The following is a 27,144-nucleotide window of genomic DNA, read 5'->3' as shown; positions in this document are numbered from 1 at the left end:
GTCACCAACCTGGGACACGGGTCTACAAGCCACTATCACGCCTGGTTAACGAGCCCACCACATCCACTGTCTCTCAGGAGCACCCAAAGTGCTACTTCTGTGGCCAGGCAAAACACCCCCAAAAACACTGCCCGGCAAGAGAGGCTACATGTTCCAAGTGCAGGAAGAAGGGCCACTATGCTGATCGTAGCCCTCCAGCCCCAGCACTGCTACGTGCGTGGCATGGCAGCTGCCATCTTAGATGCTGGCTCTTCCAAGGATGACCACGCCGTGACATGGGAGCCACCATCTTGGACTGCCAACTTCCAGGGAGATCCATGCCACTGTATGTGCCACATCATGCCCCCAGACAGCGAGTCAGCGCGGGTCAGACCACGGACCGACCCTGGCCTCAGTGGAGCTGGATCAGAACAGCCCTCCCAACTCACCCATTCCATGATGGACAAATGCCTTTTTGATAGTGGGCACCTACAAAGTTGTCCTAGCTTCAAAGTCGGACTCTGCAGAAATCCACAGCTACCCTTCAGTAGTGCTGACTGTGCGGGCCAGAACATATAAAGACTTTAAGCTCCTCAATATGCTGCAGATCTATGCACCAGTACTGTTGGGGCTAGACTTCCAGTGCCACTCACGGATGGCAACCCTCAGTTCCTTAACCTCCCCTACTGGCCCAACCGATGCTGAGTCTCTCTACCCTCCGCATTGACCCCCCCGCCCCACGCCGCTGTTCGTCAACCTCACCCCTAACTGTAAGGCAGTCACCACAAAAAGCAGATGATAGAGTGAGGAGAACAGGGCATTTATGAAGGTGGAGGTATGACAACTCCTGGACGAGATCATTGAGGCCAGCACCAGCCCATGGAGAGCTCAGGTAGTGGTGGTCAAGGGTGGGGGTAAATGCAGAATGGTGATCGACTATAGTCAAACCATTAATTGTTACATGCAGCTGGATGCATACCCCCTCCCTTGCATCATGGATATGGTCAACCAAATCACCCAGCATCATGTGTTCTCTACAATAGACCTGAAATCTGCCTACCAACAGTTCCCCATCCATCCTGAGGATCGCCAGCACACAGCTTTCGAGGTGGACAGTTGCCTCTACCATGTCCTCAGGGTCCCCTGCAGTGTCACCAATGGCGTTTCCATCTTCCAATAGGAGTTAAATCGGATGGTAGACCAAAACGACCTGCACACCACCTTCCCATATCTGGAAAATGTCACGATCTGCGGCCACGACCTGCAAGACCATGACGTGAACCTCCAGAAATTCCTCACCACTGCCAAACACCTGAATCTGACCTACAATAAGGATGTATGTTTCCTGCACTAAACAACTGGCGATCCTTGACTGAATCGTGGAGAATGGGGTCATTGGCCTCAACCCCAGCCACATTTGGCCTCAACCCCAGCCACATTTGGCCTCAACCCCAGCCACATTTGGCCTCTGCTGGACCTCCCTGTTCCCCACAGCTTCAAGACCAGTGGGTTCCAAATTATGCAGATAAAGCCCACCCCCTTATCAGGTCCATTTCCTTTCCCCTTACAAATGAAACACGGTCAGTCTTCTGCCACATGAAGGAAGTCACTGCGAAAGCCGTAACATATACAGTGGAGAGCGATACATCCAATTTCCCCATAGCATCACAACATCCATGTACACACTAACCCCATTTATGCCTTCTATGATGAGCTTCATTGTCCTGTGGAACATTTCCAGAGCTGAGGAAATTCCAAAAGGCATCTTCAGACATGAGTATCGGCCAAACGGTACTATCATGTAGTTTTATTTGCCAGAAGCCCTAGGATGCATCCAATTTAGTGCAAAACTTTGCACCGGCCATCTCGCTTGTAATTTCATCCCTGTTCGGAATATGATAATGTTCCCTCTTTAAGTCTTTTGTGTCCATGCACACATGTTAAGCCACCGTTCTTCTTTTTGACACACACCATTGAATTCATCTATTCTGTGGGCTCCTCCATTTTCTAGTGATGTCATTTGGTCGAGTTCCTGCTTGATCTTCTCTTTTAGTAATGCTGGAACCTGCCTCGGGGCATGAACTACTGGCTATGTGTCCTCCTTTTAATGGTATCTTATTGGTGAATGATAGAACTCCAAACCCCTTGAAGATGTCTGGAAATTGATCCAATATTTCCTCTATGCTATTCTGTGCATGGTCACTGGTTAATGTGATAGACCCTCTTGACTAGTCTTAAGTTCTCACCTGAGGTGGTGCTCTTTATTTTCAACTTTCTCCTTGAGTTTACATGTACCTTTTGTGCCCATTGAGGGCTTGGAGCAGTACAGAATTTGCATGCATGTATGGCTCTATCTTAATTTCCCTGATGTCACACTCACAAATCAAATTAACTTTTGCCTGTGTCCAGCTTGAAAGGAATATTAATTCTATTTGTATGTAATGACACAGTACACTTATACTGTTTGACACTGTTCACTTCGGGCACTACCATGCTCACAAAAAGTGTTTAACTATGAGCAATTTCTTCTATATTCACTTTTACTTGTCTTGTTTCCCTTTGGAAAAATATTGCTTTACATAGTGATTTTGCCCTTTTCGCCTATTACAGACTTTCCCATAAGTTGAGCATTGCTTAACATGTTTAGTGTCACATCGTTTACAATTGAATGTCTCTCCATTTTTTTGTTGTTTCCTTTGTCTCATAATGAATTTGATCATGTATCATTGAATCTTGCAGCAATCCAAAACTGTATGTCCTTGCTTTTAATTTTAATTATGTTAAAAAAGTATCAAAACTCTCTCCCTGCATCTGCGTGCGTGAGTAAAACACGTACCTCTCAAATGTTTCACTTTTCTTTGGTGAACAGTGTTCATCAAATATCTCGATAACCTTGTCAAATTTGCTCTGGTCTTCTGCCCTGGCAAAAATAAATTTATTCAAAACCTCTAGAGCACACGTGTCAAACTCTGGCCCGCGGGCCAAATTTGGCCCGCGATATAATTATATTTGGCCCACAAGATCATTTCAAAAATGTATTAGAGGTGGCCCGCCCTGCAGCGAGAGCTGATGCTGTTTTTTGGTCATGTCACCCCCACCATCCTCCCCCTTCATTGCACATCCTTCCCCATTGTAACACGAGAAATTGTAACACGAGAAGTCTGTCGATGTCATCAGCCGGCAAGCCCGTTGGAAGGCTCCCCGCACAACCAGTCACTTCTCCCACCTGTCGAGCGGTGCGGCAGATGGGCGAGCGCCTGTGATTTCCTGTCGGCGCGACGGGCATGGCAGGCTGCGCACGGCCCCCGGGCAGCGCGAGCCCCGCGCGACTGGCACCGGACGGCCCTTCCACAGCGCGAGCGCACTTCTCCCGGTCGCCACGGCCTTCAGTGCTTGCACCCGCGCGGACCCCAGGGACGGCTGGTTCGGCCCTGCACGTGAAGAGAGAGATGGTGGCTGTCCGCAAAGGCTGATCGGCAGCGCGCTGGGCCTGAGTGGGTGGGTAAGCAGGGGTGGGCAGAGGGTGTAGGTGAGGAGTAATGGGCAGGGGAAGTTATGGTGGTGCGAGGGGCAGTTAGAGGGAGGGATGAGTAGAAGGAGGGGTGGATAGGGAAGAGGTTAAAGGGGAGGGGCAAGGCGAGTAGTGGAGGGGTGATTAGAGGGTGAGAGACGGGTAGAGGGAGGAACAGGTTGAGGGGAGAGGCAGTAGAGGGGCGTGTATAGGATGGGGTGGGTAGAGGCAGAGCGAGTGGAGTGAGGGGTGAGTAGAGGTTGGGTAAAGGACTGGTCAGGTAGAGGGATGGTGGGTCGAGGGTGAATAGAGGCCTAGAGCCTGAGGAGTGAGCAGGAAATGCTGAGTCCTGATGCAGGCCAAAATGGACACAGCCTGTGAATGCTGACTACATCTCCACAGGGACCAAATATGTTTCCCTCAGGTCAACTTGAGCTACCTACTCCTGACCTGTAACATTATCCTCCTAAAGTTATATCCTAAAGTTTAGCATTACATATGTTGAAAGAAGAGAAAACAGGCAGATGTTGTTGAAAATTTTCAATAAATATTTAGTTCGGCCCTCGACTTAGTCCAAGTTTTTAATTTTGGCCCTCCGTGAATTTAAGTTTGACACCCCTGCTCTAGAGCTTTAGGTCCTGCCACGGTAGTATTGCAATCTTCTGTGTATCCAGTTTGCTATCAATTCCAATGGCTTGCAGGTAGCATTAGTCTTTGTTTAAACAGGCTCCACTCGTGGTCGACATTTCCAGTCCATTTTACAACATCAGGAGATTTTAAACTCTCCAGATTTTTTCTGCTGTTATCGACTGTTAGTCATTATGCATAGTGTCATTTCTTACACTCTATGTGATGCTTCTTTAATTACAATAAAGAAACTTTGGTTCTTCTTAAACAACTAGATTTATTAGCTAAGTAAACATCACTAAGAACAGTCAGAATCTCATGTGGAGGTATCCATCTTGAATCTACTCAAGATGCAACAGCATTCCCAAGATCCCACACACCCTTTCTCCAAATCCTCCTGGTGGTAGCTCTCTATCACTTCTTCTTTCTTCTTTGGCTTGGCTTCGCGAACGAAGATTTATGGAGGGGTATGTCCACGTCTGCTGCAGGCTCGTTTGTGGCTGACAAGTCCGATGCGGGACAGGCAGACACGGTTGCAGTGGATGCAAGGGAAAATTGGTTGGTTGGGGTTGGGTGTTGGGTTTTTCCTCCTTTGTCTTTTGTCAGTGAGGCTGGGCTCTGCGGTCTTCTTCAAAGGAGGTTGCTGCCCGCTGAACTGTGAGGAGCCAAGATGCACGGATGGAGGCGATAACAGCCCACTGGCGGTGGTCAATGTGGCAGGCACCAAGAGATTTCTATCACTACAGTTTTGGTTACCCAACTGTTAAGAAATACATAATTAAACTCGAAAGCGTGCAGAAAAGATTCACCTGGATATTGCCAGGACAGGAGGGCTCTCTGTATCGGGAGGTGTTGGATAGGCTGGGTCTTATTTGCTAAAGCATAGGAGGGTGATCTTTATGTAAAATTATGAGGGATGTGGATAAAGTGAATGCTGACAGTCCTTCCCCCCACCCCCCCAACAGATGATTCTAGAACTAGAGAGCAAAGGTTTAAGGTGAGAGGGGAGAGATTTGAGAGTGGCCTGAGGGCAACTTTCTCACTCAGAAAGTGTATCTAGACCGTTCTGCAAGAGGAAGCTATAGAAATAGGTACAATCAGAACATTCAAAAGGCATTTGGACAGAAGTATGGATAGGAAGGGCCTATCCCAGAACACCAATGTCAGTCTGGAAGCACCTTTTAAATTGTAGGGGAATGAACCCATTAAATTGCCAACCCAGCGATTTAAGGGGGATCCCATCCCCACAATGACATGTCATGCACTCACCGGAAGTACTGCCGGATGTTCAGATGCTGGCTGACCGGTGACGCACGCACGCACGCAAGTGCTGACGTCACTGAAATAAGCAGGTCAGCCATTTTCCTGTTCAAATCACCTGTGGACAAAACCTAGGTAAGTTTAACTGCGTTCCCTGACTATCTCTGCCCGGTTAACCCAATATTACACACGCCTTTGCCCCAGTAATCACACCCAGGTCACAAGAGAGTTACCCAAGTGCTGCAAAGACTTATATTAAGTGCTTTCAAACTGCCTTGCAAAATGGGGTTAACTGGGCATGTTAGTGCCCCAGTCACAAGGCAGGTTGTAAGGATACAAGTGTTGTCCAAAATTAACCTCGGAGGTAGTCAGGGAACCTAGTTAAACTTACCCACAATGCCTCAACCAGCAGCTTCAACAGCAAAATGCCCAACCCGGTTACTCCAGCTGGTGTCTATGGTGATCGGGGGTGGGGGGTAGAGAGGGGGTCACTGCCATGAGGGAGAGAGGAGAGGGGTCACTGTCACGGGGGAGAGAGCAGTCGGCAGCTGGGGGGGGGGAAGAGAGGAGAGGGCTCGGCTGCTGGTGGGGGGGAAGAGAGAAGAGGGGTCGGCTGCTGGGAGGGAAGAGAGGAGAGGGCTCGGCTGCTGGGGGGGGAAGAGAGGAGAGGGCTCGGCTGCTGGGGGGGGAAGAGTGGAGAGGGCTCGGCTGCTGGGGGGAAGAGAGGAGAGGTGTCGGCTCCTGGGGGGGAAGAGAAGAGAGGGGTCGGCTGCTGGGGGGGAAGAGACAAGAGGGGATCGGCTGCTGGGGGGTAAGAGAGGAGAGGTGTCGGCTCCTGGGGGGGGGAAATAGAGGAGAGGGGTTGGCTGCTGGGGGGGGAAGAGAGGAGAGGGGTCGGCTGCTGGGGGAAGAGAGGAGAGGGATCGGCTCCTGGGGGAAGAGAGGAGAGGGATCGGCTCCTGGGGGGGAAGAGAAGAGAGGGGTCGGCTGCTGGGGGGTAAGAGAGGAGAGGGATCAGCTGCTGGGGGGGAAGAGAGGAGAGGGGTCGGCTGCTGGGGGGGAAGAGACGAGAGGGGATCGGCTGCTGGGGGGTAAGAGAGGAGAGGTGTCGGCTCCTGGGGGGGGGGAAATAGAGGAGAGGGGTCGGCTGCTGGGGGGGGAAGAGAGGAGAGGGGTCAGCTGCTGGGGGAAGAGAGGAGAGGGATCGGCTCCTGGGGGGGAAGAGAAGAGAGGGGTCGGCTGCTGGGGGGGAAGAGAAGAGAGGGGTCGGCTGCTGGGGGGGAAGAGAGGAGAGGGATCAGCTGCTGTGGGGGAAGAGAAGAGAGGGGTGAGCTGCTGGGGGGGAAGAGAGGAGAGGTGTCGGCTCCTGGGGGGGAAGAGAAGAGAGGGGTCGGCTCCATGGGGGGTAAGAGAGGAGAGGGGTCGGCTGCTGGGGGGGAGGAAGAGAAGAGAGGGGTCGGCTGCTGGGGGGGGAAGAGAGGAGAGGTGTCGGCTCCTGGGGGGGAAGAGAAGAGAGGGGTCGGCTGCTGGGGGGGAAGAGAGGAGAGGGGTCGGCAGCTGGGGGGGAAGAGAGGAGAGGGGTCGGCTGCTGGGTGGAGGAGGGGAAGAGAGGGGTCGGCTGCTGGGGGGGGAAGAGAGGAGAGGGCTCGGCTGCTGGGGGGGGAAGAGTGGAGAGGGCTCGGCTGCTGGGGGGAAGAGAGGAGAGGTGTCGGCTCCTGGGGGGGAAGAGAAGAGAGGGGTCGGCTGCTGGGGGGGAAGAGAGGAGGGGTGTCGGCTGCTGGGGGGGAAGAGAGGAGAGGGGTCGGCTGCTGGGGGGGAAGAGAGGAGAGGGGTCGGCTGCTGGGGGGGAAGAGACGAGAGGGGATCGGCTGCTGGGGGGTAAGAGAGGAGAGGTGTCGGCTCCTGGGGGGGGGAAATAGAGGAGAGGGGTTGGCTGCTGGGGGGGGAAGAGAGGAGAGGGGTCGGCTGCTGGGGGAAGAGAGGAGAGGGATCGGCTCCTGGGGGAAGAGAGGAGAGGGATCGGCTCCTGGGGGGGAAGAGAAGAGAGGGGTCGGCTGCTGGGGGGGAAGAGAGGAGAGGGATCAGCTGCTGGGGGGGAAGAGAAGAGAGGGGTCGGCTGCTGGGGAGGAAGAGAGGAGAGGTGTCGGCTCCTGGGGGGGAAGAGAAGAGAGGGGTCGGCTCCATGGGGGGGAAGAGAGGAGAGGGGTCGGCTACTGGGGGGGAGGAAGAGAAGAGAGGGGTCGGCTGCTGGGGGGGGAAGAGAGGAGAGGTGTCGGCTCCTGGGGGGGAAGAGAAGAGAGGGGTCGGCTGCTGGGGGGGGAAGAGAGGAGAGGGGTCGGCTGCTGGGGGGGAGGAAGAGAAGAGAGGGGTCGGCTGCTGGGGAGGAAGAGAGGAGAGGTGTCGGCTCCTGGGGGGGAAGAGAAGAGAGGGGTCGGCTCCATGGGGGGGAAGAGAGGAGAGGGGTCGGCTACTGGGGGGGAGGAAGAGAAGAGAGGGGTCGGCTGCTGGGGGGGGAAGAGAGGAGAGGTGTCGGCTCCTGGGGGGGAAGAGAAGAGAGGGGTCGGCTGCTGGGGGGGGAAGAGAGGAGAGGGGTCGGCTGCTGGGGGGGAGGAAGAGAAGAGAGGGGTCGGCTGCTGGGGAGGAAGAGAGGAGAGGTGTCGGCTCCTGGGGGGGAAGAGAAGAGAGGGGTCGGCTCCATGGGGGGGAAGAGAGGAGAGGGGTCGGCTACTGGGGGGGAGGAAGAGAAGAGAGGGGTCGGCTGCTGGGGGGGGAAGAGAGGAGAGGTGTCGGCTCCTGGGGGGGAAGAGAAGAGAGGGGTCGGCTGCTGGGGGGGGAAGAGAGGAGAGGGGTCGGCTGCTGGGGGGGAGGAAGAGAAGAGAGGGGTCGGCTGCTGGGGGGGGAAGAGAGGAGAGGTGTCGGCTCCTGTGGGGAAAGAGAAGAGAGGGATTGGCTGCTGGGGGGGGGGGGAAGAGAGGAGAGGGGTCGGCTGCTGGGGGGTGGGAAGAGAAGGGTCGGCTGCTGGGGGGGGAAGAGAGGAGAGGGATCGGCTGCTGGGGGGGGAAGAGAGGAGAGGGATCGGCTGCTGGGGGGAAGAGAAGAGAGGGGTCGGCTGCTGGGGGGGAAGAGAGGAGGGGTGTCGGCTCCTGGGGGGGAAGAGAAGAGAGGGGTCAGCTGCTGGGGGGATAGAGAGGAGAGGGGTCGGCTTCTGGGGGGGAAGAGAAGAGAGGGGATCGGCTGCTGGGGGGTAAGAGAAGAGAGGGGTCGGCTGCTGGGGGGGAAGAGAAGAGAGGGGTCGGCTCCATGGGGGGAAGAGAAGAGAGGGGTCGGCTGCTGGGGGGGAGGAAGAGAAGAGAGGGGTCGGCTGCTGGGGGGGGAAGAGAGGAGAGGTGTCGGCTCCTGGGGGGGAAGAGAAGAGAGGGGTCGGCTGCTGGGGGGGAAGAGAGGAGAGGGGTCGGCAGCTGGGGGGGAAGAGAGGAGAGGGGTCGGCTGCTGGGGGGAGGAAGAGAAGAGAGGGGTCGGCTGCTGGGGGGGGAAGAGAGGAGAGGGCTCGGCTTCTGGGGGGGGAAGAGTGGAGAGGGCTCGGCTGCTGGGGGGAAGAGAGGAGAGGTGTCGGCTCCTGGGGGGGAAGAGAAGAGAGGGCTCGGCTGCTGGGGGGGAAGAGAGGAGGGGTGTCGGCTCCTGGGGGGGAAGAGAAGAGAGGGGTCGGCTGCTGGGGGGGAAGAGAGGAGAGGGGTCGGCTGCTGGGGGGGAAGAGAGGAGATCGGCTGCAGGGGGGTAAGAGAGGAGAGGTGTCGGCTCCTGGGGGGGGGAAATAGAGGAGAGGGGTCGGCTGCTGGGGGGGGAAGAGAGGAGAGGGGTCGGCTGCTGGGGGGGGAAGAGAGGAGAGGGGTCGGCTGCTGGGGGGGGAAGAGAGGAGAGGGGTCGGCTGCTGGGGGAAGAGAGGAGAGGGATCGGCTCCTGGGGGAAGAGAGGAGAGGGATCGGCTCCTGGGGGGGAAGAGAAGAGAGGGGTCGGCTGCTGGGGGGGAAGAGAGGAGAGGGATCAGCTGCTGGGGGGGAAGAGAGGAGAGGGATCAGCTGCTGGGGGGGAAGAGAAGAGAGGGGTCGGCTGCTGGGGAGGAAGAGAGGAGAGGTGTCGGCTCCTGGGGGGGAAGAGAAGAGAGGGGTCGGCTCCATGGGGGGGAAGAGAGGAGAGGGGTCGGCTGCTGGGGGGGAGGAAGAGAAGAGAGGGGTCGGCTGCTGGGGGGGGGAAGAGAGGTGAGGTGTCGGCTCCTGGGGGGGAAGAGAAGAGAGGGGTCGGCTGCTGGGGGGGAAGAGAGGAGAGGGGTCGGCTGCTGGGGGGAGGAAGAGAAGAGAGGGGTCGGCTGCTGGGGTGGGAAGAGAGGAGAGGTGTCGGCTCCTGTGGGGAAAGAGAAGAGAGGGATTGGCTGCTGGGGGGGGGGGGAAGAGAGGAGTCGGCTGCGGGGGGGGGGAAGAGAAGGGTCGGCTGCTGGGGGGGGAAGAGAGGAGAGGGATCGGCTGCTGGGGGGAAGAGAAGAGAGGGGTCGGCTGCTGGGGGGGAAGAGAGGAGGGGTGTCGGCTCCTGGGGGGGAAGAGAAGAGAGGGGTCGGCTGCTGGGGGGATAGAGAGGAGAGGGGTCGGCTGCTGGGGGGGAAGAGAAGAGAGGGGATCGGCTGCTGGGGGGTAAGAGAGGAGAGGTGTCGGCTCCTGGGGGGGGGAATAGAGGAGAGGGGTCGGCTGCTGGGGGGGAAGAGAGGAGAGGGGTAGGCTGCTGGGGGAAGAGAGGAGAGGGATCGGCTCCTGGGGGAGAAGAGAAGAGAGGGGTCGGCTGCTGGGGGGGAAGAGAGGAGAGGGATCAGCTGCTGGGGGGGAAGAGAGGGGTCGGCTGCTGGGGGGGAAGAGAGGAGAGGTGTCGGCTCCTGGGGGGGAAGAGAAGAGAGGGGTCGGCTCCATGGGGGGGAAGAGAGGAGAGGGGTCGGCTGCTGGGGGGGAGGAAGAGAAGAGAGGGGTCGGCTGCTGGGGGGGGAAGAGAGGAGAGGGGTCGGCTGCTGGGGGGGAAGAGAGGAGAGGGGTCGGCTGCTGGGGGGAGGAAGAGAAGAGAGGGGTCGGCTGCTGGGGGGGGAAGAGAGGAGAGGGCTCGGCTGCTGGGGGGGGAAGAGTGGAGAGGGCTCGGCTGCTGGGGGGAAGAGAGGAGAGGTGTCGGCTCCTGGGGGGGAAGAGAAGAGAGGGGTCGGCTGCTGGGGGGGAAGAGAGGAGAGGGCTCGGCTGCTTGGGGGGGAAGAGTGGAGAGGGCTCGGCTGCTGGGGGGAAGAGAGGAGAGGTGTCGGCTCCTGGGGGGGAAGAGAAGAGAGGGGTCGGCTGCTGGGGGGAAAGAGAGGAGGGGTGTCGGCTCCTGGGGGGGAAGAGAAGAGAGGGGTCGGCTGCTGGGGGGGAAGAGAGGAGAGGGGTCGGCTGCTGGGGGGGAAGAGAGGAGAGGGGATCGGCTGCTGGGGGGTAAGAGAGGAGAGGTGTCGGCTCCTGGGGGGGGGAAATAGAGGAGAGGGGTCGGCTGCTGGGGGGGGAAGAGAGGAGAGGGGTCGGCTGCTGGGGGAAGAGAGGAGAGGGATCGGCTCCTGGGGGAAGAGAGGAGAGGGATCGGCTCCTGGGGGAAGAGAGGAGAGGGATCGGCTCCTGGGGGGGAAGAGAAGAGAGGGGTCGGCTGCTGGGGGGGAAGAGAGGAGAGGGATCAGCTGCTGGGGGGGAAGAGAGGAGAGGGGTCGGCTGCTGGGGGGGAGGAAGAGAAGAGAGGGGTCGGCTGCTGGGGGGGGGGAAGAGAGGAGAGGTGTCGGCTCCTGGGGGGGAAGAGAAGAGAGGGGTCGGCTGCTGGGGGGGAAGAGAGGAGAGGGGTCGGCTGCTGGGGGGGAGGAAGAGAAGAGAGGGGTCGGCTGCTGGGGGGGGAAGAGAGGAGTGGTGTCGGCTCCTGTGGGGATAGAGATTGGCTGCTGGGGGGGGGGGGAAAGAGAGGAGAGGGGTCGGCTGCTGGGGGGGGGGGGGAAGAGAAGGGTCGGCTGCTGGGGGGGGAAGAGAGGAGAGGGATCGGCTGCTGGGGGGAAGAGAAGAGAGGGGTCGGCTGCTGGGGGGGAGGAAGAGTGGAGACCCCTTAGTTGGGGTCTCAGCCGCGAGATGGGGGGAGCACGATTGACGGAGGGAGGGACTGACAGCTGGTGGTGGGGACGGGGGAGACCAGTTTGTGTGATGCGTTACTGAACGCATCATCGAGGGGACGGGATCCCCCTTAAATCGCCGGGTTGGGGTATTTCCCCCCCACCCCCCAGCTTAAAAGGTGCCTCCCCACTAATCGCACCTGGGTCCCAGGAGGGTTCCCCGGGTGTTACAGCCTAAAAACACCCAACGGAGTGTCAGCACTGCGACAGACTTCTGTCAGGTGGGGTGCACAATCACATGGGAACGGAAGCGGTGGAGTTTGAGCAAGTGCCAGGGTTGCAGGGTGATCTTCTGCAATATGGCAGCGATTTCTTTTCCCTGCCTGTAACTTACAGCGTCCACAACCTTCGCCATTTTGTCTGAGTGGTAACTCCTTCCAGGGCGGCCGTGACGTCATCGCGCTGGCAGAAGGATCTACTTCCGGGGTCGCGGGCGGAGCCTCGCTCTCCTCTGCTGGAGTCGAGCGGTCGGTGGGGACGGGCGCCATTTGCAGAGCCGCTCGGTCGCGGAGGAGGCACGTCCCTGGGCATCACATCGTTGTCACCGCACTATTCACGGACTAGATCATGTTGTCGGCCCGCTTGACAGCCGCACTGGCTCGGTCTGTCGCCAGGCAGACTCACGTGAGTATCCTGCGCGCTGGCGGGATGAGCTGCCCCCGGCGGCCATTTTAACCGGGGGTGGGGGCGGGGTGAATGGTGGGGCCTGCGGTAACTTACGGCGGCGTTGGTGGGGTTTATTTGGTCAACCCTCTTTCCAGTGGGGTTTGCATCCATTGCAAAAGGAGGTGGTCACAGCAGTTGTTCTGTCGAGCCATGTTCAGCTTAGCAATACGATGGAGGAGGCTTGCAGATAATGTTCTGCTGAAGGTCAGGACCTCAGGCTCTCCTTCACGGTCAGGTTTGCAACGTTTCTGATCATTCAGCCTTTATTTTCATTGTATTTTAAAGTGTTTATCAGTGTATAGATTTAATTGCATTCTCTGAGGTTGCACGGTGAAGTTTTTTTTTCATTTGGGCCAAATTTAGAGGTTCCCCAGTGTTTAATTTGTTCTCATAGAGAATGGTGCTGGCAAATCAATTATTCGACTGGCACATTCAATTGAAGAAACAAAAACATCATTTTTTTGTTTTGTAATTAATTTATTTTGTTTTGTCTCTCTTTAATTTCAGACTAATCGTCTGGTGCATATTTTGGGTAAAATGGGCAAATTCTTAATGTACTGCCAGTTGCTTCCAAAGCGAGTGAAGGTCAGGATAGGTGATCTTTTGCTGATCTGGCATTTGATTAATCAAATTAATTTTTCTATCAAATTCACAAATCATGTTTAATAGGTCAAGTACTGCTTCATTTATCTATCATTTAAGCAACCTTACTGTTGCTGCTTTTCACCATAAGGGATGGATAGTCACTGCAATGATATGGACACATGAACTTTAAAATGAGTTGACTTTGAGAAATATGGAGTGACTTTTTTTAAAGTATCTTGGGCACCAACTTCCTTGCTTGTGATGCCAAACTTCAGGTTCAATTTGCCACAGTTATAAGCATGAATTAATCTGCATATTGAATATGAAAACAAGGGAGTACTGCAGGTAAACATTGCAGTGTTATTCTGTATATATAGTTAAGTCTGGCCAAACTTTATTTATTTTGAGTCTTGCTCTTTGCAGGTGGCAAGATGTGTCTTTCCTGCAGGATTTGTAGCCACTAAGAATCTTCACACTTCAAGGACATGGCTTCAAAAGACTGGTCAGTCTTGGTTAATGTTTATAATCACTTTTGAGTATTTATAGGTTCAAGTGATAAAGCAATCTGTAGCAAAGTGAGCATCTTCCTTCAGCTTTTGCCTTCATTTTGTTGCTTTCTAGCTTTGGGTCATGTTTAAAAGTTATTTTTCAACCTCAAAGATAAGCTATATTCATCTGAAGTAGATTTCTGGCACATTAAAAATTGGACAGGCACAAAGTGAAGGAATTGTGTGTGAGATCCCATATTGACTTTTGGTGTCAGTTGCACATTGGGTGCCAGGAAATGTGTCATTTAAAATTTAATGCTGTCAATTTATGCCAATATACTTTTTTATTCTTGCTTTGATTATATTAAAGCTACCAGTGACTATTATCGGTTTTACTTGCATTTTCTATGGACTAATGAAGAAGTGAGGCTGGGCAAATGATTTGCACTTTAAAATAATACTTTTATTTAAGATAGATGATAGTTTTCTATTGACTAGCTGCATGAAATCTTGCTTAAATTCTATTCTTGCTTGCCGAACCAGAATTTTAGATGTTGAAAAAGGTATATCAAGCTTGTATAGAGTTAGTCAAAATGTACTCATCAAAAATCTGTGCTTTGTCTTGGTTGATATCCAGTTTTCTTGCAAATGTTGTCATAATCTCATCTCTGGCTTTCACCACAAAGAGGCCCCTAGAGCCCATGGTGCAAATTAATTCTATACTACTGTCTGTCTACAGTAATCACCTTTTTATCCAGAATCTATAACTCTGCCTTAAAAATATTCTTTTACTGCTATTTTGAGGAAAAAACTTTCAAAGACTCCTAACCCTCTGAGAAGAGAAATTTCAAACATTTCATGCAAGAGGTAGTGTTGTATCCCCATCTATTCTGTTGACACCCCTGAGGGTCTTTATTCAGTAAAGTCCCTTGTTATTTTTCTAAAGCAGATAGCCTGAACAACCTCCACTCAATAGACCGTCTGCCCATTCCAGATATTAGTCCAATAAACCTTTGAACTGATTCCAAACCATAAATGGTTGTCCTTAATTAAATGAACCAGCAATGTTCCCCCAAAATTCTCCTATTCCTTGTATGACTAAATTGTAAATTCTTGAATTTGATATTCATATCACCTAGCAATAAATGATAACATTGTTGCTTGCAACTTGGCCTAGAAAGTTTCACCTAAACTTTTAATCACTGATTAGTAGCATTAATGATGGTGGCTTTAGCCTGCCATTCAATGACTTAAAATTCATCATGTGCCTTTCATATTCTCTAAATTAGAACTAATTTCATAATTTCTCATTGCCACATAAACTATAATTTTATATCCCTTGTGCTTTTCATTAGCTACTGCAGAGATTTCCTCCATCCTAGAGGAACGTATCCTGGGAGCTGACACATCTGTTGACCTGGAGGAGACTGGTCGTGTGCTGTCCATTGGTGATGGTATCGCTCGGGTATATGGCTTGAGAAATGTACAAGCTGAAGAAATGGTGGAATTCTCCTCTGGCCTGAAGGTAACTAAGCAATAAGATTGACCAGTGTAAAACCAAACATTGCTTCCTTGGACTGCATTTTTTTGGAAATTTTAAGTATTAGTGAAATTTATGCCATCACAAGAAATCATGATGGAAAAATGTTATTGTTTCATATTGCAATCCTCTAGTATAGGGAATATTTGGAGGAATAGCCTCTTTATTTGGTCTTCATGCAAATCATTTGTCAACTTGAAGCAAAATATTAATTTTTTTAAAAAATAGTAACATTTGCTGTAAATTCCTAGGTTTGATACCTAGGTTTGATACCTAGGTTTGATACCTAGGTAATAATAAGTTGAGCTATTAGAATCAGGGCTTTGGTAGTTGCATTGGCTTCAGCACCTGACCTAATACAGCCAGGGTGTTTGCTGCTAAGCATTATCCAGAAACTACTACTGACAAGCACATGTGAATGGATATTGGGTAAGGGTAGAATTAAACTTGACTTCAATAATCCTACTTTTTGAACAAGATTGTATTTGTTCTAGAAGTGTAAGAGATTTATAAATCTACATTTTCAAAAAATCTTCAGGTTGGGTTTATTGTGGTACAGTACACAGAGTTTCATCATTTAAAAAAAATTATTTGAGGGTTGTCAAAAACTACCAGGTGGGTCCTGATAATTAGGTGCAACCTGCACTCCTAAGAATAAACTAGGAATTTGTTTATTGTATCGTTTATTGCTATTAATTCTGGTTACTTTTTTCTCATTTTGTTTTGATTGTTTTAGGGAATGTCTTTGAATTTGGAACCTGATAATGTGGGTGTTGTTGTATTTGGTAATGACAAGCTGATTAAGGAAGGTGACATTGTTAAGAGAACTGGAGCAATTGTGGATGTTCCAGTAGGAGAGGAACTCCTTGGGCGTGTTGTAGATGCCCTAGGAAATGCCATTGATGGAAAGGTAAAGAGCCTAAAAATTGCTTTAGTCTGATGTGTATTATTTGTACTTTCTGATCATCTGGTAGTACTACTTCCTTTAGTTTAATGTTGGATTAAAGTAAATACTTTTCCATTTTTTGTATTGACTCAGTTAAACACCAGCACATTTAAATTGGGAACAGGAGTAGACCATCTAGTCCAATGAACATGCTCCTCCATTCATTGAGATCATGTCTGCTCTGGTTGTGGTCTGCTCCACTTTGTCTGTTCCCTGTAATCCTTAATTTCCCCATGCTAAAAATATCTTTAAGCGGCTGCTTCCTTTGGCAGGGAATTCCACAGATTCACTCTTTTCTGGGACAAACTGTTCTGACTTAAAATCTGCTAAGAGAAACAATGTCCTAATTTGTGTATTCTGTTCACAACTTTGTGTCTCTTGAAGATGCTCCCTTTTCATTTTTTTTACGTAGTTCTTTTATGAACATAGGTGATTCAATCATTTGTTCTAGTATTTGTACTGTAAATAAGTTATTTTGTTCAACTTTACTATTCTTTAAGTGGACACCTCAAGTACTGTTAAAATATCTTACCAAGTCTCTGAACTGGGATTTAAATCTGCAACATTCTGTTTTGGCAAAGAAAGCATTTCTTCTTTTTGAATTGACATCAGTGTTGTAAACGTTCTGGTGTTCAAATCTGGGAGTTTATCAAAACCTGGGACCCAGCTCAACCCTCTTCACAGCCAGTTGGAAAAGCAGAGCTTGGCTATGTTTTTGGAGTGATCAAAATATACTCTTTTTTTTTAAAATTAATTTTGATGTAGATGTTCAAATGCTTATTTTTCTGAAATAGGGTCCACTGGGAGCTAAGCAACGTAGACGTGTGGGATTGAAAGCCCCTGGTATTATCCCCAGGATCTCTGTGCGTGAGCCTATGCAGACTGGCATTAAGGCCGTGGATAGCCTGGTGCCCATTGGCCGTGGTCAGCGTGAGCTTATCATTGGTGATAGGCAGACTGGGTAAGAACCAAATATCAAAAGTTTGACTGAAACGAAAAGATTTGAATTGACACTGACCCTTTCAAGCCATCTCTGAAGTTCTCTGCAGCCAATCAAAGGTCATTGTATGTAGGAAACATGACAGCTTGTATGTTCTCCAAACAGTAACATAATGACTAGCTAACTTGTTTTAGAAATAGTAATGGAGAAGTAAATATTTGTCATGACACCAGGGCAGTATCTCTTCCAAAAATAAAGCTATGGGTTCTATGGCATCCACTTGGGATAGTGGATGTGATTCAAGCTTAACATTTTATTGAAGAGACGACACATCCAGCTATGTTGTCCTCTCCTTAGTACTGTACTGGATTGTGCATTTAAATTTTTTGTATGTACAAGTCTCTGGACAATTCTGGGAGTTGAATTGCAGCCTCCTAATTTGGAAAATGAACCACTGCTGACTTGTTACATTTTAAATTTGTGGTAATACAAATTATATCCAAACCTTGAGGTGTATATGCTTTTAAACACCATTTTCCTATGTTCTGATGGAAAAATAACACTTATCTTCTGCTATATTTATTAATATCACCTCATGCATTTAATGTGTACTTGAAAACATTGACCAAACTGGGTTATATTGTTCAACCCTTCAACTCTCCTTGTCCAGAATTGAGTGATATATTGGCTTTAGGTTTCTTTTTCATCTTGTAGTCTGTTAGCATAAAGACTATATGAAACTATTTCTGCTCTATTTGAGAAAAGATATCTTAAGTAATGAATAGATGCAAAATGTTTTTGGTTTATTTGGCTTAGATGTTCAGAACTTTGTCATGACTTGTGCAACATATTTGCATTTTATTTAGCAAAACTGGTATCGCTATTGATACAATCATCAATCAAAAGAGATTTAATGATGGTACTGATGAGAAGAAGAAACTGTACTGCATCTACGTTGCTATTGGTCAGAAGAGGTCCACTGTGGCTCAACTGGTCAAGAGACTAACCAATGCTGGTAGGTTTGTCTTGCCAATGCCAATATGCACAAGGCAGTGTAGCCATGAGTTGTCTCCAACCTTCGCATTAGTCTTGAAGAGAAAAATTGATGGAAGTTGTCAAAATGTTTTTCCTTGAAGATGGAATTGGTACATAACCACCAATAATGTTATTAAAACCAGTGTTCATCTGAATTCTTAAGTGAGGTCATTTTCTTGGCGCTACAGGATGATGCCATTTGTCAAGTGAAGGACTGTTACTTTTTCCAATCACTAATTTCATTTTAAGCAAGGGCACCAGAAATTTATTTTGGTACTTTTTTGAAATGGGCAGTGATGGGACTTAGCAATTGACCTTTATTGCAAAGGAAATAGGGAAGACCTGCTACCTTTCATGGTGCTGATGCGACCATTTGAAATAACTATACACATGTTTGATGTTGAGGTATTCTGTAACTTTGGAGGCAGTTCAGATGTTTTGTTTGATTACTAGGAAAGGCTGAGCTTCAGTTGACTGGAGGCCTGTGACTTGTGGTGTGCCTCTGGGATCAGTGCTGGGAGTATTGTTGCTTATTATCTATGTTAATGATTCCCAAAGTGGGTGCTGTTGCCCCCCCCCCCCCCAATCACTGTGGTTGGTGGAAAGATTCAAGGGGACGGTAAGAGAAAATGGAGCAGTTGGAACCTTCCATCTTGTTATTATTCAGTCTGCTGCAAAGTTTAATGAAGAACCCAGTGCAGCAATTTTCTGACCAGACTCTGGATGGCAGTAGTGACCAAATAAATTGTGGCATGGCATTCTCGCAAGAGTTTTGGTGGTCACTGTTGTTTTGACGCCACTACCGCTCAGCTCAGCGCCAATCTATATCAGTGATTTGGATGATAATTTACCAGCTGGAAAAATAGGCTAAAAAATGGCAGATGGAATTTAATGCAGACAAATGTGAGGTGTTGCATTTTGGAAGGACAAGCCAAGAAAGGACCAACACAGTGAATGGTAGGGCACTGAGGAATACAGTAGACCGGGATCTGGTAGTACAACTCTGAAATTATCTGAAATGGTTGGGACCAGGCCTATGCCGGATAAAAAATTTTTTCGGATAACTGGTCATTTTTTAAAAAACCACCAAGTAACAACAGCAAATCGCTTATATCAATATTTAAAAAACAGGGAAGGCTTTTTAAGCACTAAAATGTTTAATTCTCAGCAAAGATTGCTAACTGCAACACCACTGCTGATCACAGAGACCTCCCAACCACACCTGCCAATCCCCAACACGTCCCCCTGCTGCCACTGACCTACACCCCCCCCCCCCCCAGGGAAGCTTCCGAGGCCAGTGGAACACTCACTGGCGAGTCGGCGGGCTCATGTCTCCTGGGTCACTGGACCTCCCAGACCAACTACACACACATTGGAGAGTCCAGTGTATGTGTGGGCGCACGGTAGTAGGTTGAGGGGAGGGTTTGGAGTTGGCTTCAGGAGCTCTGGCGTGTCAGGGAGGGAGCGCTACTGAGCCTGAGGCCCCACTCATGCCCAGGAGGCCATTCTCCTTGATGACGCTGGGACAAAAGATACTTCCGCACTTGCAGCTGGGAGTCTGGCATGCAGTTTAAGAGTGAGAGTTGAAGAGAAACGTCAATATAGGTAGTTGAAGAAATGGAAAGAAAGGGGAAGGAGGTATCTGAAACTAGGGCAATCTTCATTCTAATTTCATGTTGAGTGTATTTTTTTCAACCTGGAGGTCAGTTTGGCTCTGAAAAACTTTGGATAAATAAGAATTTCTGATTTGTTTTGGATATCCTCAATTATCCAAAATTTAATTGTTTTTCCCCGATAAATAAGGATTTTAGATGATCTGAGTTGTAATCTACAGGTACACGATCCTTTATCCGGAATCCTTGGGGGACAGTGTGTTCCGAATTTTTCCAGATTTCTGAATTCCCCACCTGAATTGTGGTGCCCTATCCACCCCCACCCCCTGACTCGTGCTGCTGTCTCTCCCCAGTTGCCGGATTTTGGAGCTTTCTGGATTTTAGATGTCTGGATGAAGAATCATGTACCTGTACATAATCCCTGAAAGTGGTAGATGGGGTTGTAAAGAGTTTTTTGGCATATTGGCCTTCATAAATCAAAAGTATTGAGAATAGGAGTTGGGATGTTATGGTAAAGTTGTATAAGACATTGGTGAGGCCAAATTTGGAGTATTGTGTTTAATTTTGGTCACCAACTATGAGAAAGGTGCAGATAGACCCTGACTTATGATGTTTTAAAGTTACAATTATCAGAATCTGTTTTGAATAAAGGCAAGTCTGAGTCTACCTGCATCAACGTGGTTGCTTTTCCTTCTCAAAGGAAATGTTTCCATCCAATCAGTGCACGCAGATTGCTTCCCAACTGCCACAATACCCCACCACCCCAAGCCATCATTTTGGTGCTTCTCGTGTAGTGACATCAATGAAACGTGCTTTGACCCAGGGCCGGCACCAGAACGATTGGGCACAGTCAGAAAGTCTTCGACTCGCTCTGTGGGGGTGGAGTGCTGATGGCCTACCTGCTGAATGGCCCTAAACCTCCTCCATCCCCCTGACTTAGCAGTTGAACGCACTGCTTTTATTGCATGGAAGGTCACTGGCGTGCATTAAGCTAGATGTTAGGGATGGTTGACGCGCGGTAGTAACGGTGGGTCTGATGGTGAGTGATGGCAGAGCACCTCGTGATACCCATGAATGCCCCCCTTGGTGCTGACCCTGGTTGGCCCCAACTGCATTTTTTTTAAAAAAAAAGGTGATTTGGAATGCACGCGGAGATTGCCATTGCTAGAGAGGGAGAGAGAGCGATGGCAATCCGTGCATGTGTTGGAGCGTTCCTCATTTCTTTGAGGGGCACTTGTTAATAATGGAACCTTTAATCTTTTAAATCACAATGTAGGTTGCGACGTGGCATTGTTACCCCTGATTACCAGACACCATCTTGGGAGGTCGGTGTCCTCACTGTTGGCAGGAGCGGGGACATCGGCCTCCTGGCAGCAGCAGCTCAGAACTCTAGCTATTCAGGTAGAGACTGACTTAATGATAATTTCACCTTACAATCTGAGTCACTGAACTGAATTCCATCATCATTAGGGGGTCTACTTGTATCAATAAGATAGAAAGAGTGCAGAGAAGATTTACTCGGATGTTGCCTGGACTTTGGGAACTGAGTTACAAGGAAATGTTAAACAGATTAGGACTTTTTTTCCTGGAGTGTAGAAGAATAAGGGAAATTGAGGGTTATAGACAGGGTAAATGTTGGTAGGCTTTTTCCACTGAGGATAGATGAGGTACAAACCAGTGGTTACGGTTGAAAGGGGAAAAGGTTGGGGGGGGGACTTTGCAGAGAGGTGGATGCGTGGAACAAACTGCCAGTTGAAGTGGTAAATGTGGGTTCAGTTTTAATATTTACGAAGAATTTGGACAAGGGATGGATTAGAACAGTTGATGAGCTTGTTTCTGTGCTGTAATTTTCTATGGTTCTAGATGTGTCTTGTACTCAGAAGTTTAGAAGAGTGAGCTTATTCGAGTGTAATGGGCTGAATTCTAATGTTTTCGAGGGATTTGGAACTAGGTGTGAGTTGCAAAATAAGTGGTTGATTTGAAGGGGATAAAAAGGAATCTCTTTGGAAGATCACATGGGCATCTGTACTTGGAGTTTTAGTGACTGGTTTATTGAATATATTAAGAGATTGAGGTTGACAGATTTTGGACTAAAAGGGAATTGAGGATAATGAAGATGGGGCAAAAAATGAGTTGAGGCCAAGATTGCATCAGATGTTAATTTGATTGGCAGAACAGCTCAAAATAACTTGGAATGGCTTCACTCAACATCCTGTGAGAGTGATAAATGGAAATAAAAGTAGACCGAAGTATTGGAAAACATTCTAGAATCTCTTTTACTGCTGATGGAATTACCTTGCACTCTTTCATGCTTGTTTTCCAGATGCAATGAAGTACACCATTGTGGTTTCTGCCACAGCCTCTGATGCTGCCCCATTGCAATACCTGGCTCCATATTCTGGCTGCTCAATGGGAGAATACTTCAGAGACAATGGCAAACATGCACTAATCATCTATGATGACTTATCTAAGCAGGTCAGTACAATTTTTTTTTTTGCAATTGATCTGCAACCATTTGTTTAAATTCCTATCATCGTCTATGATTTTTTGATCAGGTGTCTTGCTTTTTTTCCCTGGCTATGAAGTTGGCTGTTGGTTTCTGCAACTGCTATCATATTGACTGTTAAATTAATATACTGAGAAAGGATACAGTAGTCAGAAAGAATTGAACAGGCTAGTGTTGCTACACCAGTTGATTGAATCTCTTATTTTGCCTGATTTGAATTCTACAGCTATAATATTGATACTTGGAGCAATTCCCTTAAGTATAATGTGACTTTCTGGCTTTTATTTATTTATTTTTTGCTGGATCTTGAAATTAGCGTGCAAATCCATCTTGGTTTTTCCCAAAGTCATTGAGATGACATGCAGTGAACACCTCTCCCCCACAATGCAACTAGGGTGGAATCAGTTAATTGGTGATTGAGGTCCTTTTGAAATGGACTAATTAGAATTTTGAGAGGTTCAGTTTTGTTGTAAAATTAAAATTTGGCATTAACTAGATTCTGTGCACATTTCACTGAGGGTCTGAATTCAGTGTAGTTGAGATTGTCTTGTATCTGGAATTTATGGATAACTGCAATTTGAGATTTAATCAAATCTTTAAAACAGTAGGAACAGTAGCAGTGCACACTATGAATCTGAATGTACCTGAGATTTGTAGCAACTATTGCCAAGTCTCAATGTTTTGCAGGCTGTTGCCTACCGCCAGATGTCCTTGCTGCTACGTCGTCCCCCAGGGCGGGAGGCCTATCCTGGTGATGTCTTCTACCTGCACTCTCGTTTGCTGGAGAGAGCTGCCAAGATGAATGATAACTTTGGTGGTGGCTCCCTTACAGCTCTTCCTGTTATTGAGACTCAGGCTGGTGATGTGTCTGCTTACATTCCAACCAATGTCATCTCCATCACTGATGGTCAGGTGAGGTGTTGAAGAGCAAATTGTTCTGCACAAATTTTGAAGATCAGATTGAAAAATGACTCTTCGAATTTAAATTTGTAAGGGAGGGGAAGTTGATTGTTATTATATTTGGGACAATAACTTTTCCCCAGTCGCTTTATTTTGATAATGAAAGTGGTTGTTCCCATGAAGTGTCCAGAGGTGTGACACTTCATAAGCCTTCTGAACATGTTATTTTTAATGTGATATTTTTTAAAGAAAAATAAGGATGGAATTATGGCACTCCTTTCCATTGGAGAATTAAGCAAAGTATTCAACATTTTGTAGTAGTCAATTTTGAAAGGCAACATAGTTATTGCACTAGACTTCATGTATAACCTAAACATGCCTTATTTCTGTGCATAAAATTGTTCTCATGCATAATGGATCCTGCTTTGTGTAACTTGTATACTTTCTAGATCTTCTTGGAAACTGAACTGTTCTACAAGGGTATCCGTCCAGCCATTAATGTGGGTCTGTCTGTGTCCCGTGTGGGATCTGCTGCTCAGACAAAAGCCATGAAACAGGTATTCATTGGGTGGTTTTCATCTGCATCCTTCTAATTAGTGTTTGGTAACTGAAGGAATTTGGCATTGCTTTTGAGAATTGATTCCTATCATTTCAGTTTTAACTTTACAATCCTAAACAGAATTCATTGGGGACTATTGTTAAATGGGATGATTGATTTTCATTTTGGAGCCATATTGAAATACAAAAATCAGTAAGACAAAATATTAAATTTGATTGGATTGATGGTTTCATCTTGAATAACAGTGAGCAATTCATGTTACAGTGTTCAGACATTTAACCAACTGAATCCAATTTGGCCACTAGATTGGGTGGGGACCTCTCCTAATTTGGAGGTGGGGGGAGGGAGTGGAGAATGAAATTTCAATAAATTCCGTGTTTAGCAGAAGCCTATGGCAGAGGCCGACAGCATCGAATCCACGCTGCTGAAGATCAAACTGCGCTGGGTAGGTCACGTCTCCAGAATGGAGGACCATCGCCTTCCCAAGATCATGTTATATGGCGAGCTCTCCACTGGCCATCGTGTCAGAGGTGCACCAAAGAAGAGGTACAAGGACTGCCTAAAGAAAGCTCTTGGTGCCTGCTACATTGACCACCGCCAGTGGGCTGATATCGCCTCAAACCGTGCATCTTGGCGCCTCACAGTTCGGCGGGCAGCAACCTCCTTTGAAGAAGACCGCAGAGCCCACCTCACTGTCAAAAGACAAAGGAGGAAAAGCCCAACACCCAACCCCAACCAACCAATTTTCCCTTGCAACCGTGTCTGCCTGTCCCGCATCGGACTTGTCAGCCACAAACGAGCCTGCAGCTGATGTGGACATTACCCCTCCATAAATCTTCATCCGCGAAGCCAAGCCAAAGAAAGACACAGTACCTAGAATATGGATCCAGCGTGACTCTATTTTTACCCTTCTAATCCAGTCAGCTAAACCTGATCATAAAGAATGACGTGCTGGAGGCAACTCTGCTTCACACTTCCAATTCTCCCAGCAGGGTTTGTGTTTTGCCTCCAAATTCCAGCATCTGCAGTCTCTCATCTTCAACCTGCTCATGTGATGGGTAAGGTTCCAAAATGAGCAGAATGTGTGTGGAACCACTATCAATATTAATCTTTGATTCTTAGTCATTTTAGTCTTGGCATTTCTGGGCGTTCCTGTTGCTGGCTTCTGTAATCTCTGAATTCCACGGGAATCCAGATAGACTCCTAATTCTTGTTGCTTACTGGTTGCAGGTGGCTGGTACCATGAAGCTAGAGCTGGCCCAATTCCGTGAAGTGGCAGCTTTTGCCCAGTTTGGCTCTGATTTGGACGCTGCTACTCAACAGCTGTTGAATCGTGGTGTTCGTTTGACAGAGTTGCTCAAACAAGGACAGTATGGTGAGTGCATCTCTGGATATATACCACTGGCTACAGAATCTTGGACTTGGAGGTAGGAAGTTGGATTTTTTTGGTAGGGTGGCAGTGGACACAGGTGGCCAGTTTCTGTAAACCGTTGATTCTAATATTTGACTAGATGCTGAATATTTTTCTACTGTATACATCAAGAAGCATCTTGGCAGAACATTGGGTATCAAAGTTGCAAATTAAGAACCAGAAAATTCGCAACTAGAGTGGCACAGTTAGCACAATGCTGTTACAATGCTATGGACCCGAGTTTGAACATGACACTGTAAGGAGTTCATACGTTCTCACTGTGTCTTTGCGGGTCCTCAGTCCTCTGGTTTCCTTCCACCCTTCAAAATATATTGATCAATTGGGTGGCACAGGCTGATGTGCCAGAAGAGCCTGTTACAGTGCTGTGTATCTAAATGTTAAAAGATAAAGTGTTACTCTGATATGTAGAGATATTATCAAAGGTTAAGGAATGATGTAACACAAATAACAAGAATTCTTGTGGAAGTAGAGCTTTACTTCATGTCTTTTAACAAAAAGAATTAAGATCATATTGTTTTAAGGGGCAATAGAGATGTGATTGGGAGAAAAACAGCAAGATTTCATATCTGCTGAGTCCTGAGCTGTGTAAGGTAGAGGGAGGGAATGATTGTTCCAGTAGCCAGATGATTTCCATTTTGTACCCAATTCATCTTGGTCTTTAACCTTTTTTTGATGTCTATCCACCTCCACACTTGGGATGCCAGTTTAGTCGCTTGCTCTCTTCTGCTTCTCCAACCCATCTCCTCAGCTTGAAACATCGACCATTCTTTGGCTCCACAGATGCTTCCTGACCTAATTACTTTCTCCAGTCATTGGTTTTTGTGTGAACTATTTACTGCCATTTTGATCTCACTACTACCTCTGTCAACTAACCATGCAGAAGCTGGTGGTTCTTCAGTACAATTGGGGTTGATTCCATTTTCATTGGTGTGGTTTTTTTTTTTGCTCGATCAAAAAACTGTATGTAGTAGCAGGGATTGTGATTGTACAGTCCTACTGCTGTACATGAGTGTGATGGAGATGTCAGAGGTTCAGCCGGACTGCAGTAATTTTTTTTCCTTTTAGTTCCCATGGCTATCGAGGAACAGGTGGCAGTTATTTATGCTGGGGTTAGAGGTCACCTGGATAAAATAGAACCCAGTAAGATCACAAAGTTTGAACCCGCTTTTTTGGCCCATGTGAAGAGTCAGCACCAGGACGTCTTGGAAACAATCAGGTAAAAAAAGCTTTCAAATATTTCTTTATGTATCATTGTTGGACTTGAAGCAATGTATTTCTGTTCTACTTCTATATGAAATATACAATTTTCTTATTCAAGGTTATTAACTTGACATGTTAATCATGATTTATGATTGGCTGCATTTAATATGGCTCTTTTTCAATACGTTTCTACCAAATCTCTCTCATGAACTTCCTAAAGTACGTTCAGAATTGGACTTTTGTTCACATGAAGCCAAAGGGGTTATTTTTAAACCATCTTTGTTTTTGTAATCTCTACCTGTTTATTAAATCCCGTGCTTATTTTAAAACAATAAGCATCTGTCATGGTTAAACTGGTTACAGTCCAACAAAAGATAAGTTAATCAATTTTGCTGCCCATCTTTATCTCCTCTTAATATTCCAGGCAACTTTGCAGTTGAGAAGGAAAGCCCTCATTTCTAGTTGGGCTGGGTTTTCATTCCTACCTTTCCATATTTGCAAATGATGCTTGTATTTTAATTTGGAGACATGTCCACTCAATTCCTCCTGGACAATACATTGCTGTGAGAATCCAGTTTCTGAACTTTCTTTTTTTTTTGTTCAAGGACTGAAGGACACATCAATAATGAGATGGAAGCCAAGCTGAAGAAGATTGTAGTAGATTTCTTAGCCACCTTTGAGACTTAAAACATCAAAAGACAGGACCAAGTTTGCTAACTGCCCTGATTCCTCTTCACAAACTAATGGACAGCAGTTTTGCTCCTGTGTAAAATGTACAGAGTTTATATTCTCTTTAGAGAATAAAATGTTCCATTCAAATGAGTTAGCTTTTCTTTTGCATGTGTATCTGAGGTGAAGAAAGTTGGTGCTTGGAAAAAACTTATGGTATGGGGTGATGACCATTATCAATGATGTCATTTGAAATTTATCGAACCCTATGCATCAATGTCAAATGAATGGTTTAATCTACTATTTCACACTTTTATATTTTGTCTTCACAAATGAACAATGCAAACAAAATTTAACACAAAGGCCCAACTGCATATTGATCATTTGTAATTCACTTGACAACAAAATTGACTGTTGTTTTGCACCCTCCCTTCCATCCTGCTCAAATGTTCAAGGACAGTACAAGATCGCAAGAGAAAGTATATA

The 27,144-nt window shown here is 48.0% G+C and overlaps 1 protein-coding gene across 1 annotated transcript; it reads left to right on the top strand.

Annotated features, from left to right (window-relative positions):
* The first annotated feature begins 12,014 nt into the window (after positions 1-12,014).
* atp5fa1 (ATP synthase F1 subunit alpha) lies at positions 12,015-26,808 on the top strand. Its single transcript, XM_069923778.1, has 12 exons — positions 12,015-12,203; positions 13,254-13,332; positions 14,674-14,843; positions 15,595-15,768; positions 16,599-16,765; positions 17,611-17,759; positions 21,716-21,867; positions 22,586-22,810; positions 23,248-23,355; positions 24,588-24,732; positions 25,855-26,005; positions 26,595-26,808. The coding sequence occupies exons 1-12, from the start codon at positions 12,147-12,149 to the stop codon at positions 26,674-26,676; spliced, it is 1,659 nt and encodes a 552-aa protein (XP_069779879.1). The 5' UTR covers positions 12,015-12,146; the 3' UTR covers positions 26,677-26,808.
* Positions 26,809-27,144: the final 336 nt, after the last annotated feature.

Source organism: Narcine bancroftii, chromosome 3 (genome assembly GCF_036971445.1).
Source record: "Narcine bancroftii isolate sNarBan1 chromosome 3, sNarBan1.hap1, whole genome shotgun sequence".
NCBI classification, from domain to species: Eukaryota; Metazoa; Chordata; class Chondrichthyes; order Torpediniformes; family Narcinidae; genus Narcine; species Narcine bancroftii.
Note: the sequence above shows the minus strand (reverse complement) of the source record. Positions and strands in the feature narration are given on the sequence as shown.

Excerpts from the sequence above, each read along its gene's own strand:
- atp5fa1 (XM_069923778.1), top strand. The coding sequence starts at position 12,147 with ATGTTGTCGGCCCGCTTGACAGCCGCACTGGCTCGGTCTGTCGCCAGG. Across the intron at positions 15,769-16,598 it reads GAAATGCCATTGATGGAAAG|GGTCCACTGGGAGCTAAGCA; the intron begins GTAAAGAGCCTA and ends TTTCTGAAATAG. Across the intron at positions 21,868-22,585 it reads ATGATGACTTATCTAAGCAG|GCTGTTGCCTACCGCCAGAT; the intron begins GTCAGTACAATT and ends AATGTTTTGCAG.